At 37.1% G+C, this 12,100-nt stretch overlaps 2 protein-coding genes across 2 annotated transcripts in view; one reads left to right on the top strand and one right to left on the bottom strand.

The window, feature by feature from the left end:
- Nucleotides 1–12,100, bottom strand: part of LOC116169894 (mitochondrial ribonuclease P catalytic subunit) — a 49,109-nt gene that overhangs the window by 6,238 nt on the left and 30,771 nt on the right. The gene's annotated exons all lie outside the window — the stretch shown is intronic.
- On the top strand, nt 393–8,258 carry LOC116169895 (sortilin-related receptor-like). The gene is made up of 7 exons (XM_031486094.1): nt 393–582; nt 6,656–6,904; nt 6,950–7,105; nt 7,152–7,260; nt 7,313–7,380; nt 7,436–7,704; nt 7,749–8,258. The coding sequence occupies exons 1-7, from the start codon at nt 439–441 to the stop codon at nt 8,104–8,106; spliced, it is 1,353 nt and encodes a 450-aa protein (XP_031341954.1). The 5' UTR covers nt 393–438; the 3' UTR covers nt 8,107–8,258.

Raw genomic sequence — 12,100 nt, 5'->3', positions numbered from 1 at the left:
AAAAAGACAAAAACCTTGACCCGCATGACCCTTGACCAAACAACGATTTATCCGAGGACATTACCAACAACTTAAAACTGGAATAGAATAAGTACTTTGACTTGAAACTGTTCACTTATATCGATAGCGAATACCTAGTCTTCTCTTCGGACGACCTTGCATTTATTTCACTTTGATTATACTTACCTTTGAGTGAAATCGTTATTCAATGGTTGACACTTTGAAAGGCCCGTTTTTATATTAACATATTTATTTTTAGTATAATGTTTACAATAAAAAAGGGAATAACTTAGTCCATCTACAGATATGAGATATCCCGTCCGCCTAATTGGAAATGGGTATTTCCAATTTACTTATTTGTCATCGCATGTCTATTGGGGTTATCGTAATGTTCCTGATTTGATTTAGTCGCAAGCGAATTTCTTTGAAGTCAGCAGCATGGTGTTACATGCAATGCCGACTATTTGGGTGTTAATAACTGTATTATTTGTAAGCGTGAGGGCAAAGCCGTGGCTTGAAGTTGAAGGTCTTACTAATGACGCGAAGAAGGATTCTAATTTCAATGGCACAGTCTCCAGTAAGGTAATGTACCTACTCGCAATCATTCAACACAGGTAGGTATACCTACCATACAATAAAAAGCCCATGTGAAGTTGGCCCCGTCCACATGAAATATTTGACAAAAATGTGTCCACAGTTAGTGCTGTTTAGTGCTCGAAGCTTATCGTTAGTGCTGTTACATAACTAGAGAAAAAAAAGAATAACAGGGGCGGGGTCAACTTCACACTTAATTTTTACTTATCGAAATAATGAACGCAGACGGTGTTAGTGCTGTTAAATGCCAAAGAAACAGTATTTCAAATTCTTTCACTGCTCCTAAATTGTGATTTCTGCATTTCAAAAACGAAAAAAATTTAAATATTTTGTGACCCATAATTCGTATTTTAAAAAATCCGCATACGATCGTTAGTGCTGTTTTGTGCTCGAAGATTACGATTCCAACGTTTTACCTTTTTCTTTAAAACGAGTAATGGCTGGGGCCAACTTCACAAAATATTTTAGTTTTTTCGTTTTTCTTGGAAAGGTCAATCGTTGGAAAAGCACAAAACAGCACTTACTGCGTCTGTAATGCGTAAATATCCAAGTAGGTCAAACATAAAAAGAAATCCAAAACAAGTATCTTAAAGGAAATTTGTGAGAGAAAAGTGAGACAGTTAAAGGTAATAAAACTTGAGCGAAGGTTAAGCTCTAACAAGTTAAAAAGTAATCGTAAACGATTTACATAAAGCGCATTTCCACTTGCATTCATTTCCCAAAGATGCAACTTTTGTTAAAATCGTAAAAATCCGGCCACAAATATGAAAGATAGCGTTGCACATGGGCAATCCATTGTTGACGTGCTACTTCAATTTCAGTTTATGAGAAGAATTTCATTTCAATGCTTTTCTAAATAAGAAAAACTGCGCATGCGCAAACCTAAATTTTAAAACTAATGTTAGATTTTCCTTTGTTCCAAGCGCCTAAGTATCAAATTTCACTTAAATGGTTCCATAGATAAAAAAGTTGGCACTGCGCATGCGCAAAACCAAATTTTGAAATTGGCGTTTGATTTTCCTTTATCCAAGTGCCTATGTATCAAATTTCGTTTAAATTCTTCCATAAATAAAAAAGTTGGCACTGCGCATGCGCAAAACCAAATTTTGAAATTGGCGTTTGATTTTCCTTTATTCGAAGTGCTTATGTATCAAATTTCGTTTAAATTCTTCCATAAATAAAAAAAGTTGGCACTGCGCATGCGCAAAACCAAATTTTGAAATTTGCGTTTGATTTTCCTTTATTCCAAGTGCCTATGTATCAAATTTCATTCAAATACTTTCATAAGTAAAAAAGTTTGCAATTCGGTTTATAAATGGTCGAGATGCGAAAAGGGCACTGTGAATTTTGAATCGATTCGATTCAACTTTTGGCATTGCGTATTACTTTAATTACTTATATGATCACACTTTCAGTGACGATAAATTCTCTAAATTTATAGATCATATTGTCGCAATTTTTATGGAATGTTTTCCTATTAGGATAACTAAAAGTAAACGCTGGGACAGTGGTATCTCATGGTTTACGCCAGAATTAAAACTAGTGAGAAGCACGCTCAAACTACTACATGAAATGTACACTTTGGCAGGTTCGATTGGCTTAAAATCGGCCTATACTCGCTACAGAAGTGCTTACCGAGCTGCAGTTCGTATTGCCCGAATACATTCAAATGATAACGTCATTACTAATGCTAGTAACAAATCAAAGATGGTTTGGGATATTATTAATGCAAAAAAAGGCCAATCTAAGGTTATTACTGATCTATACTCTGCTGACCAATGGAACCAATATTTTGTTAATATACCGAACGAGATATTCAACCCTATGCTGTATCACTCTCGTTATTCTATACGATCAATCGTTATCGCAGTTTAACGATCAAAGGTTATGATGACCACAACGACTATCGATAAACGCGATATGCTGTATCAATATTTTAACGGTATCGTTACGTTGTCCGGTATCTCGCAGTGGCTATTTCGGAAAAAAGTGTCGCATTCTAGAAAACAAAGAACGCTGCGCAACGGCAGTGCGTGTAAGAGTGAAATCCACAGCGATCAAATATAAGAGGGCGCTTAATCTTAAAACAAATACCCGCCAGATTTGGAAATGCAGACGTTTCTTTAAAATTATTATTATTAATTGTAAATGTACCTACCTAGTTGGTTTTTCACGACATGGCGAATGTCGAAGAGAATAATAAGAGGCCATACAACAGTTTGTTTTTTTTTAGAGGATTAGGTACAAATACCTTCATTTTCTCTCATATTCTGTGGAGGTATATCTACATCACCTTCATTATCCTCGAGTGGTGGTAAGTTCTCCTGTATCGCAATATTATGGAGTATTGCACAATGCACAGCACCACACAATTTTCGCAAATCTGTCAGGGGAGTAATGAAGAACTCTGTACTTCAAGAGGCATCTAAACCTTTGCTTCAACACTCCAAAACAGCGTTCTATTACATTCTTGGCTAAAATGTGTTGTGTAGTGTATCTTCCCTGTGGTGAAAGTGGGTCTGCCTCTGCATTTTCTATTGGCGTTAACAACCATGGCTGCAGTGCATATCCTGAATCACCTATACAAGTTTGTAAAAGGGCAAAATTGTTAGGTCACAACAGCCACACTCACCAATTAACCAAGATGAATGTAACTCATTGGTTAAATACTTTTCTTCCAGGTGCCTTTTCACCGCACTCATATCCCATATTGCAGAGTCGTGAGTAGATCCTGGAAACCGTGCATTACAATTCAGGATTTTTATGTTCGCATCACAAATCTGCATGTTAAACAAATTTTCATTGAAACATGCTGCTGTTAGTCCTTACCATTTGTACATTCAGATTCTCTTGGTAAACGAAAATTTTTTTGAAAATCAATTTCACCCAGCTGAAACGGATCACTGTTGTCTCGTAAAATTCTTCGTTGGATGTTTTCCTCATGTCTCAATAAAAACATAATCTACGAGTATTAAAAGGCACAGAACTCACCTCCCTATTACATTTTCCAATTGCCCGAACAAAGCTACTTGCAAAAATCCTTGCAATTATTCATTTTCTTTCTCTTTAACATCCCCTTAAACTCCGAACGAATCGATGACAGGACCGTTACGCGCCAAACGGATAGCATGCACCCTACCGTTAAGTTTCTCTGGTTATGTTTGCAAAATAACGATAGAGAATTACGATAGTCGTTATCCCACTCTTTTTATGAGTGATACAGCATACTGATTTTTAAAAAATTATGGTAACGCCGCATAACGATATCGTTATTCTTAGCGATAGTGATACAGCATAGGGCCGATTATCCCACAATAGTGTTCATATAAATGAACCCCTTTCTATGTTTAATATTATCGTACCAAACAATATCTCTCTAAGTTTTGACTATGTTACCCCTAATGACGTCAGAGACGCGATAACATCATTATCGGCGAGTAGAGCAAAAGACATCTATGGGATGAACTCGTACCTAATAAAAAGAAATATCAACATGTTTATCAGTCCGCTAACATTGTTGATAAATGGTTGCATACGTTCCGGTACCTTTCCTGACTGCCTAAAGGTGGCACTTGTTTTACCCCTATTCAAAAAAGGCAACGTCAAATTATAGGCCCATTTCACTCCTGCCTGTTTTTTCCAAGATATTTGAACGCATTGTCGAAAAACGTCTACGACACTATTTTGAAACGAACAAGCTCTTCTACACGAATCAGTACGGGTTCCGCAATGGAAAAGCGACAACCGACGCACTGATTACATTTGTCAATAAACGCCGTTTTGTGTTTCGAGCAAGGTAAATATGCTGTTTCAGCCTTTTGTGACCTGAGCAAGGCGTTTTGACTGTGTTAATCACAATGTCTTGCTACAGAAACTTAAAAAATATGGTTTAAACAATATGGCGAATTAAACTTATACAATCCTACTTCTCTTCAATAGGACGCAAGCAGTAAAAATTGGCAATTCAATATCCAAATTTGGCTCATTTTAAGACAAGGAGTTCCTCAAGGTTCCGTCCTAGGACCGCTCCTGTTTCTTTAATACATTAACGATATGCCCGTTTACTCTAGTAGAGCACTTTCTATATTTTTTTGCCGACGACACTACATTGAATGTGGTCCAGTCATAGTTTAGACGATGCTATTTCCAAGAGTTCACTTGCAATTAACGATGCCGAAATGTGGTTCGCCGCTAATGACTTACGTTGAAATCGTAATAAAACTCAGACCTCTATTTTTGCAACTTAGACCGTTTACGACCACTGGTAAATTTAGTCATAATAGCAATATTCCTAGGTATGCGTATGGACTGCCAACTACGCTGGAATGAGCATATGAATTATGTCTCGACTAAGTTAACAAGGCAACATCTTTGCGCTACGTAACTTAGCGAACTATGTATCCCCCTAATGTGCTAAGGATTGCGTACTTCGCCTTTTGTCAGTCGCATATGGCATACGGCATTGCTATTTGGGGCCATGCTCCTACTGCCAAAAGTGTGTTTTCGCTGCAGAGGAGAGCTATCCGTATTATAGAGCGAATTGTAAGCCTATGTTTATATGAATTTGGTATTAATGAAATTTTTATTCATTATATGTATAATTCGTGTCTATGCTATGCGAAGCTAACTTACAGTGTTTTAAACACTCATAAGGACTTTTCATGCATACAATCCCGGAACAGTGAGAACTTGTGTAATGACTTTCTGAGGCTATCCACTTCAAATATGGACCTAATTATTATGGCTGCAAGGTTTTACAACAGATACCTAAGCATATACAGAGTCTGAACACAAACTTATTTAAAAAACGCATAAAAGGAACACTGATAAGTAATCCTCTGTATTCCATTGATGAATTTTTCGAAATTAAATTCTTATAACTGTCCATTATTATTGTAATTTGACTTGTGTAAATATCTTGTGATAAACTACACTAATAAAGTATTATTATTATTATTATTATTATATATGGCTAAAGCTATGCCCATATTGAATTTCATGCAATTCAGTTCATAACTAACGGAGATGTAAAAGCGATCGAACATTTCTAAACAAAGTTATCGTTCACACGGAGAGATAGATTGACAGACAGACAAAGGAACAGACGGACAGACCAACAGGCAGACGACAGATAGCAATGCAAAATTATAAACGATCTCTAGGATCGTTAATAAACGGCAAAAGTGTAAAATTATGGAACATGCAAAAAACGGTTTTTTGTTTTTTTTACAATAACTTTTTTTGTAAGCGGTAGAGAAAAAATTCCTTCCTTGGTACAAGACTCGACACCATAACGAACCAAATAGCGAAAAAAATAGAACAATAGCTCTTAAGATAAAGAACTAGTAGCGTCGCAAAACGAGGGGACGGACGGACGGACAAAGTGGCCACAATAGCGCATTTTTTTTTTATTTTTGTGGAAATGCGCTAAAAATAACAGGAAATGAGAAAATAATGTTGCATCATAATGTAACATACCACGAATTGTTCAGATGCAAATCACAGATCCGTAAAAACGTTTCGATGGAGTCACCAAGACATCAAAGAGAAAGAGAGAACCACTTCAAAGATAAATATGGTAAAGCTATAACCCTTTCAGGCAGACGCGAAGTCATATAAGTAATGGTTACCAAGAGAAAATTCACATCTACTCAACTCGGTGGCAGAAATTTCACTTAAGGGGAAATACACGCGCAATACTGAATTAAAGAAGAGATAGCAACGGCACTGATAACTATAGCAATAAGAAATTACAACAACGAAAATAAAGAACAAAGATAATGAGAAATCTACTACAGAAATAATTTACATCTAAACTAGTGGATTGCAAAGAAAACACCTACATTGCGTAAGGATTGAAATAAAACGTAACAATCGAAGATTAATTAACAGTATCAATCAGCAAGAAAATAGTGTTACAATGTTGTGGTACATTCAACCGTTTAACACGAATTAATCACTTGCTAAATTTTTCTATGGAGTCCACCCGGGCACTTAATAGAATAAAAAAAACAGATATAAGTAGACTTTATAGAATATGCCTGACCTGTTTTCGTTTCAGATTACTCAACTCAACGACCCAAACAAGCAAATTATGGTACATTTGGTTGGTAACGGAAGCATAGTTATAATTTGTCTTACACAAAATGCGACATCAGCACCATCCAATGCTTCAAACACAACCAACAGAATATACATTTCCTATGATTACGGCGACAGTTACGAAGACAAAACTCATTTATTCAAATTAAACAATGGAAGTTTGGCCAGAATCAATAATTTTTTCTTTTATTCCAAATACGAGTCTAGAGTAAGGATGCTCACTTAATGCGCGTATTTGAAGAGGATTTTTTAGATTGTTTTTACTGATGTATACAACAATGTAATTTTCATGACGAAGGATAATGGGAAAACCATAACCCGGACAGATCTGGATTTTACACCGAACGACGTTTTATTTCACGAGTTTCTTCCCGACAGGGTTCTAGCAGTGCAAAAATTACAGTCCCAGGTAACTACGAATACTATAATTTTATATTTAACTAAATCGCTTACAGTTGTGGATAACTGATGATTTTGGGAATAGATGGAGATTGTGGGACGGGGACGCGAACTTATTTTCCTGGAGCCGAGATGAAAACCAAGAGCCCAAACTTGTATTTTATAGTACAGTAGCTAGTAACATTAGTTACACTAAAGATTTAAACTCTACTTCTAGCAACTAATGTTCTGGATGTGATTTATACAAAAGGAGATTACATCTTTTTTACAAGTAAACATAGTGAGGTAAGGCCGTAATGAAATTAAGATCGTAGATAATTGTTCATTTGCACATTTTTAGGATAGATCAGATCTGTTTGTTTCACATAAATTGGGTAAACCCAGGAAATGTACTTTTGATGTTCCGCCGGGGCTGAACAGTCAAGATTTCTATGTTGTGGATGTTACCAGTACCAGAGTGTTAGTTGCTGTTAGACATACAGACGCATTGTCACATTTGTACTTATCAGAAGACCTCAACAAAGACGATGACGTACGTTTCTACCTTTCTCTTGAAGGAATAATGTGTCATTTTCCCAAGAAAACTTGGCAGAATACATGGCTTGCCCGGTAAGTTCATAAAATTGGTTGCAGGTTTACTGAACATTTTTTAGGGTTGATGACGTGTTTGCTGATGTTTATAAGGTGAAAGGTGTAAATGGTGTCTATATCGCATCCCAACTTACAGTACGAAATGATTTGGATTTAGCCCACGTCGTTACTTTGATTACATATGATCACGGTGGCTCTTGGAGGTGTCTAAATGCTCCTGTGTACGATAGTGAAGGAAACCGCATCGAACGCCCTCTATCAGAGAATTGCTCCTTACATCTTCATCAACACTTTAGTCATATCCATCCGGATATGAGACTGCAAAATATAGTATCAAGTGAATTCGCGCCTGGTATAGTTATGACCACCGGTGTTATCGGAAGATCTCTTAAGGTTAGTTTGAAATATGAAAGAGTCTAAAGAATGTCCTTAGGGCAATTAGCCCGGGTCAGAGAAGAATGTATACGATGGGCTGTGTAAACTTAAAAAAACCATGTCATTGCATAGAATAGATGGGTATAGACAATCAACTCTACACGTAATAAAATTTCCCCCCAAGGTCTGCAAAAGCCACGTAGGCCATTTAAACCAGCATCGGTGCTAATTAAGACCTTAGAATGTCCCTGTGAACAATATTGTTAATTGTGGATTCGTAAACTTGGCCCCCCCCACTGAGAGATTTGATAGTCGTATTTATTTTAAAATGAATGCGCTCGTTATGCGCCATTATTGCGCCACGATAATAACTTCTTGCGCCATTATCGTTTTTTTAGAAATCCGGAATAAACATTGGGGGCGAATGAAACGTAGCGTGACTTTTTTTTAAAAATTTTGTTATGGCTTAACCGTAATTGGGCGCTAGCTTTAATTCAAAGTGGCGCATTGAGCGCATACCAGGTTATCAAGTGGCACAAAGACCGTTAGCAAAATGCGTTATGGGGTTTCCGTTCACTTGGGCCCTTCCCAAATATATTAAGGATAACCAAAAAACAAAATGGCGCCAAAGATATCTTTTTACGGCGGCATTTCAGCGCATATCTGAAAGTTACAATTGCGCCCGTATTGAAAAGATGTTTAAAAAAAAGTAACTTTTTAAAAAACGTTAGTTGGCCCCCCCCCGCTTTTGAAAATTTGTCACGGCTATCGTAGTGGCGCTAGCTTTATTCAAGTGGCTCAATTGAGCGCATAACCAAATGTATCAGGTGACCCTGTACAAGCGAAAAATACGTACTGGGGGGGCTGCGTTCACTTGCCCCCCCCCATGTTTTTCGGAATTTTGTAAAAAACGATAATGGCGCAAGAGTTATTATGTGGCGCATATGAGCGCATAACGAGCGCATTCATTTTAAAATAATACGGACTATCAAATATCTCAGTGGGGGCTATTAACGGACCCCTAAAAATCCCCAAAATATAAGCAATTCTGTAAATATTCGTAGTAAAGTTTTTTCCAGTCCACAACTAAAAAAAGAAATGAGGCAGCACTGGCCTGTAAGCTACAGGAAAACACCAACTGGTATTTAGGGACTGGAAATGCGGTTCTGTTGTTTATAAACAAAAATTTAGACTGAATTCATAGCACCAAATGAATCTACTAAGAATCCCTTTCTTTGAGGATTAAACGCGGTATAAAGCAAGCTGCAATCTTTCGGACTCCCGGCTACCCCCGAAGGAGTTGTTAATGTTTTTTGAGAGAAAATTACTGATATGTCCCAGATGTGCCACTTATAAAAAACTTATTGGAAGAAGTTTTTTAATAGTCCTCAAATTGAGAGACGGAAGGACCTCAGCGCATTTTAAGGGTGGCAGATCAGTATTCTATTGCCAAATTTTGACTCCACCATCCAATAAGATATTGTCGGGGGCTACATATTTTGCTTTGTCGAGATCCACTTCGACGTACCGGTTCACCCGTCATTTTGTTGGATTTCGGTAAATAACCCTGGAACAAAATAGTATTCATTTTATGGGTCAACTTCTCATGCGTTAAAGACACGTGACAAGAGGAGACCGCGATCGAGCTTTAAGAAACTTTTTTGCGGCGACTGAAGTTCAATGTTTGTAACGGGATTTCCTATACAGAAATTAGAAAACAGACAGGGTCCCATTATGAATAAAAAGGAAGCAAAATGCTTATACTTGCAAATTCAAAGTTAAATACTTCGTAATTGCTCCTTGACTGGCTGAGTTATGGGTTTTCTGACCATTCCTTCGCCAATGTATTCGGGAGTTACGAGGCGGCAAACCATATGTTTTCAATAGAATGCTATTCAAGTTACGTAGGGCGGTAAACCTTCATGTAAGTTACCGAAAGGGTTCCTTAGAAAAATTAGCATTCTTATACATCTTGTATCACAAGCATCACGATAATAAAACTGAAAATACATTCTGAGGTGTTATCCTTATTCGGTACTGATTCAAAGATAATACATAACATTTCACACTGGGCGAACTTAGCAGCGCTGCTGAGCGTCAGGACAGGACGCAGTGCCTAGCGCTGCTAAAACCATGCTAAACGACCAGTATGAGGGGCAGTTACGAGTATTTACTTTTTTGAATTTTGTAAGTATAGGCATTTGCTCTTTATTCATACGGGCCAGAGGTCTCATTTTTAGTGCTTGTGTGGATGTGGTGTATTGTTACGCATTCCGAGCAAGGTTGTTCATGACGTAAGTGCGGTATATTTATTTAACCGTGGGGAACCAAAAAGGGTTATTAAGAAATCTAAAGTAGCAATCGCGGTCAGAAACGCAATTTTATTTAGATGTAAATAGAATTAGAATTCAATATTATTTACTTGCTTTTTCTGCCCTTCTTTTTTCGCACGCGATTTGAGTGTTTTTTAAAAACGGAGATTGTGATTCAGTATAATAAAATAAGTTATTTACATTATTAGTGCCGGAACAGTTATTTTTGCAGATTGAGCGCGAAGTGGACGGCGCGAGTGCGCAACGCGCACGGAGCGACGCATGTCGGGCGAATCAAGCAAACACTGTTCACGCACGTAAAAAGTATTCTTATTTTTGCACGGATTAGTTAAATCGATTTATATAAATTCAAATCCTTTTCGCGATGATTTTTGCGCCCATTATAATTCTTTTTGAAAAAAATCAAGTCCTCTATGCCGATTAAAGTTAAGAAACTAAGAAATTTTTAAAATGTCAATTAATTGTCCAAAAACTTCATGATTTAAGGCTTATTTTTGCCCCGTACTACAGGGAATGGATGTAAAGGGTTGTATTTTATATATTTCTTTTTTACTCTTTCCATCATACTTTACTTATTGGTTTTATGATTCCGCCGCTAAATAGATAATTCGTTGAATTTTTAGGCACTAGTGCGCGAAAGTTAGATAGTCAGTGTTTAAACTTGACGTTCCCGACGTTCGTGTTATTGGGAAAAACGCGATTTAGAAACGAAGGAGTTGCCAAAAAAAACATTTATTATACCTGAATCACAATTCTCCGTTTTAAACACTCGAATGCGTGCGGAAAAAGGGCCTTTTAAACCACACGTTGCTTTTTAAAGTGCTAAGTAACGATACTTCAAGTATGACTTGTGAAACTTTCATCTGGATGAAAATTACAACAACTCCTCTTAGGTCGCTGTTATGTAAATGCAGAACATTTCTTTTGGCTTTTTACCTATTCCTTTTGTTGAAGCTTTCACAAACGCGGTAATGTTAGGGTTTATGCTTCCAAATCGGTTCCACTTTTTAATCGCAGCATTGCATTAAAGTTTTGAATTGAATGCACCAAATTATAGGAAGATTTAAATTTACCTTTGACATTTCCTTCATATATGCCAGCGGATGCATTTAAGACTTTATTCGTAAGGTTAACTTCCTATTCCATCCATGGAAACAACTTTTCATGTGTTTCCCTTTTTTTCATTATTTCGAGCGTTCCCCATAAACAAGCTGTTAGTGTCTTAGGGGGGCGGGGGGGGCCTTTTTTTTTACTTAAAACCCGTGGGCGGGGGGGCGGGGAGGGCGCTCACCCAATCTCTTTGGGGATTTTACACCTAACCAACGTTTGTTTAGATTTCACAACAATTCGATTTAATGGACGGTTGTATTATCTTTTTCAACGGAAATCGTTTTAATCGCAAAGACGATGATTTTTATAAGCAAACGTCAAGTGACATTTCCATGGCAATCGTGAAATTACAAACACCCAGCCACTTAATTAGACATGGTATTCGAAGTGTATAACGTCATATGCATTTCATTGTATTTCCTATTTTAAATTATACTGCAGGTATTAAATAAAAATACTAATAAGAATACACGTTGTATAATTGGTCTTTAAAGCACTTGCAACGTTAAAGGCCACTCCGCTTTTTTGCGTCTGCCCTTAAACTCGTTGCGCGTGCTTTTAAAGACTTGATTATACACTTGTATCTTAAATTACTA

This window comes from Photinus pyralis, unplaced genomic scaffold, assembly GCF_008802855.1.
Source record: "Photinus pyralis isolate 1611_PpyrPB1 unplaced genomic scaffold, Ppyr1.3 Ppyr1.4_LG4, whole genome shotgun sequence".
NCBI lineage: Eukaryota > Metazoa > Arthropoda > Insecta > Coleoptera > Lampyridae > Photinus > Photinus pyralis.
The sequence above is the reverse complement of the archived record's forward strand: the minus strand, read 5'-3'. Positions and strand labels throughout refer to the sequence as shown.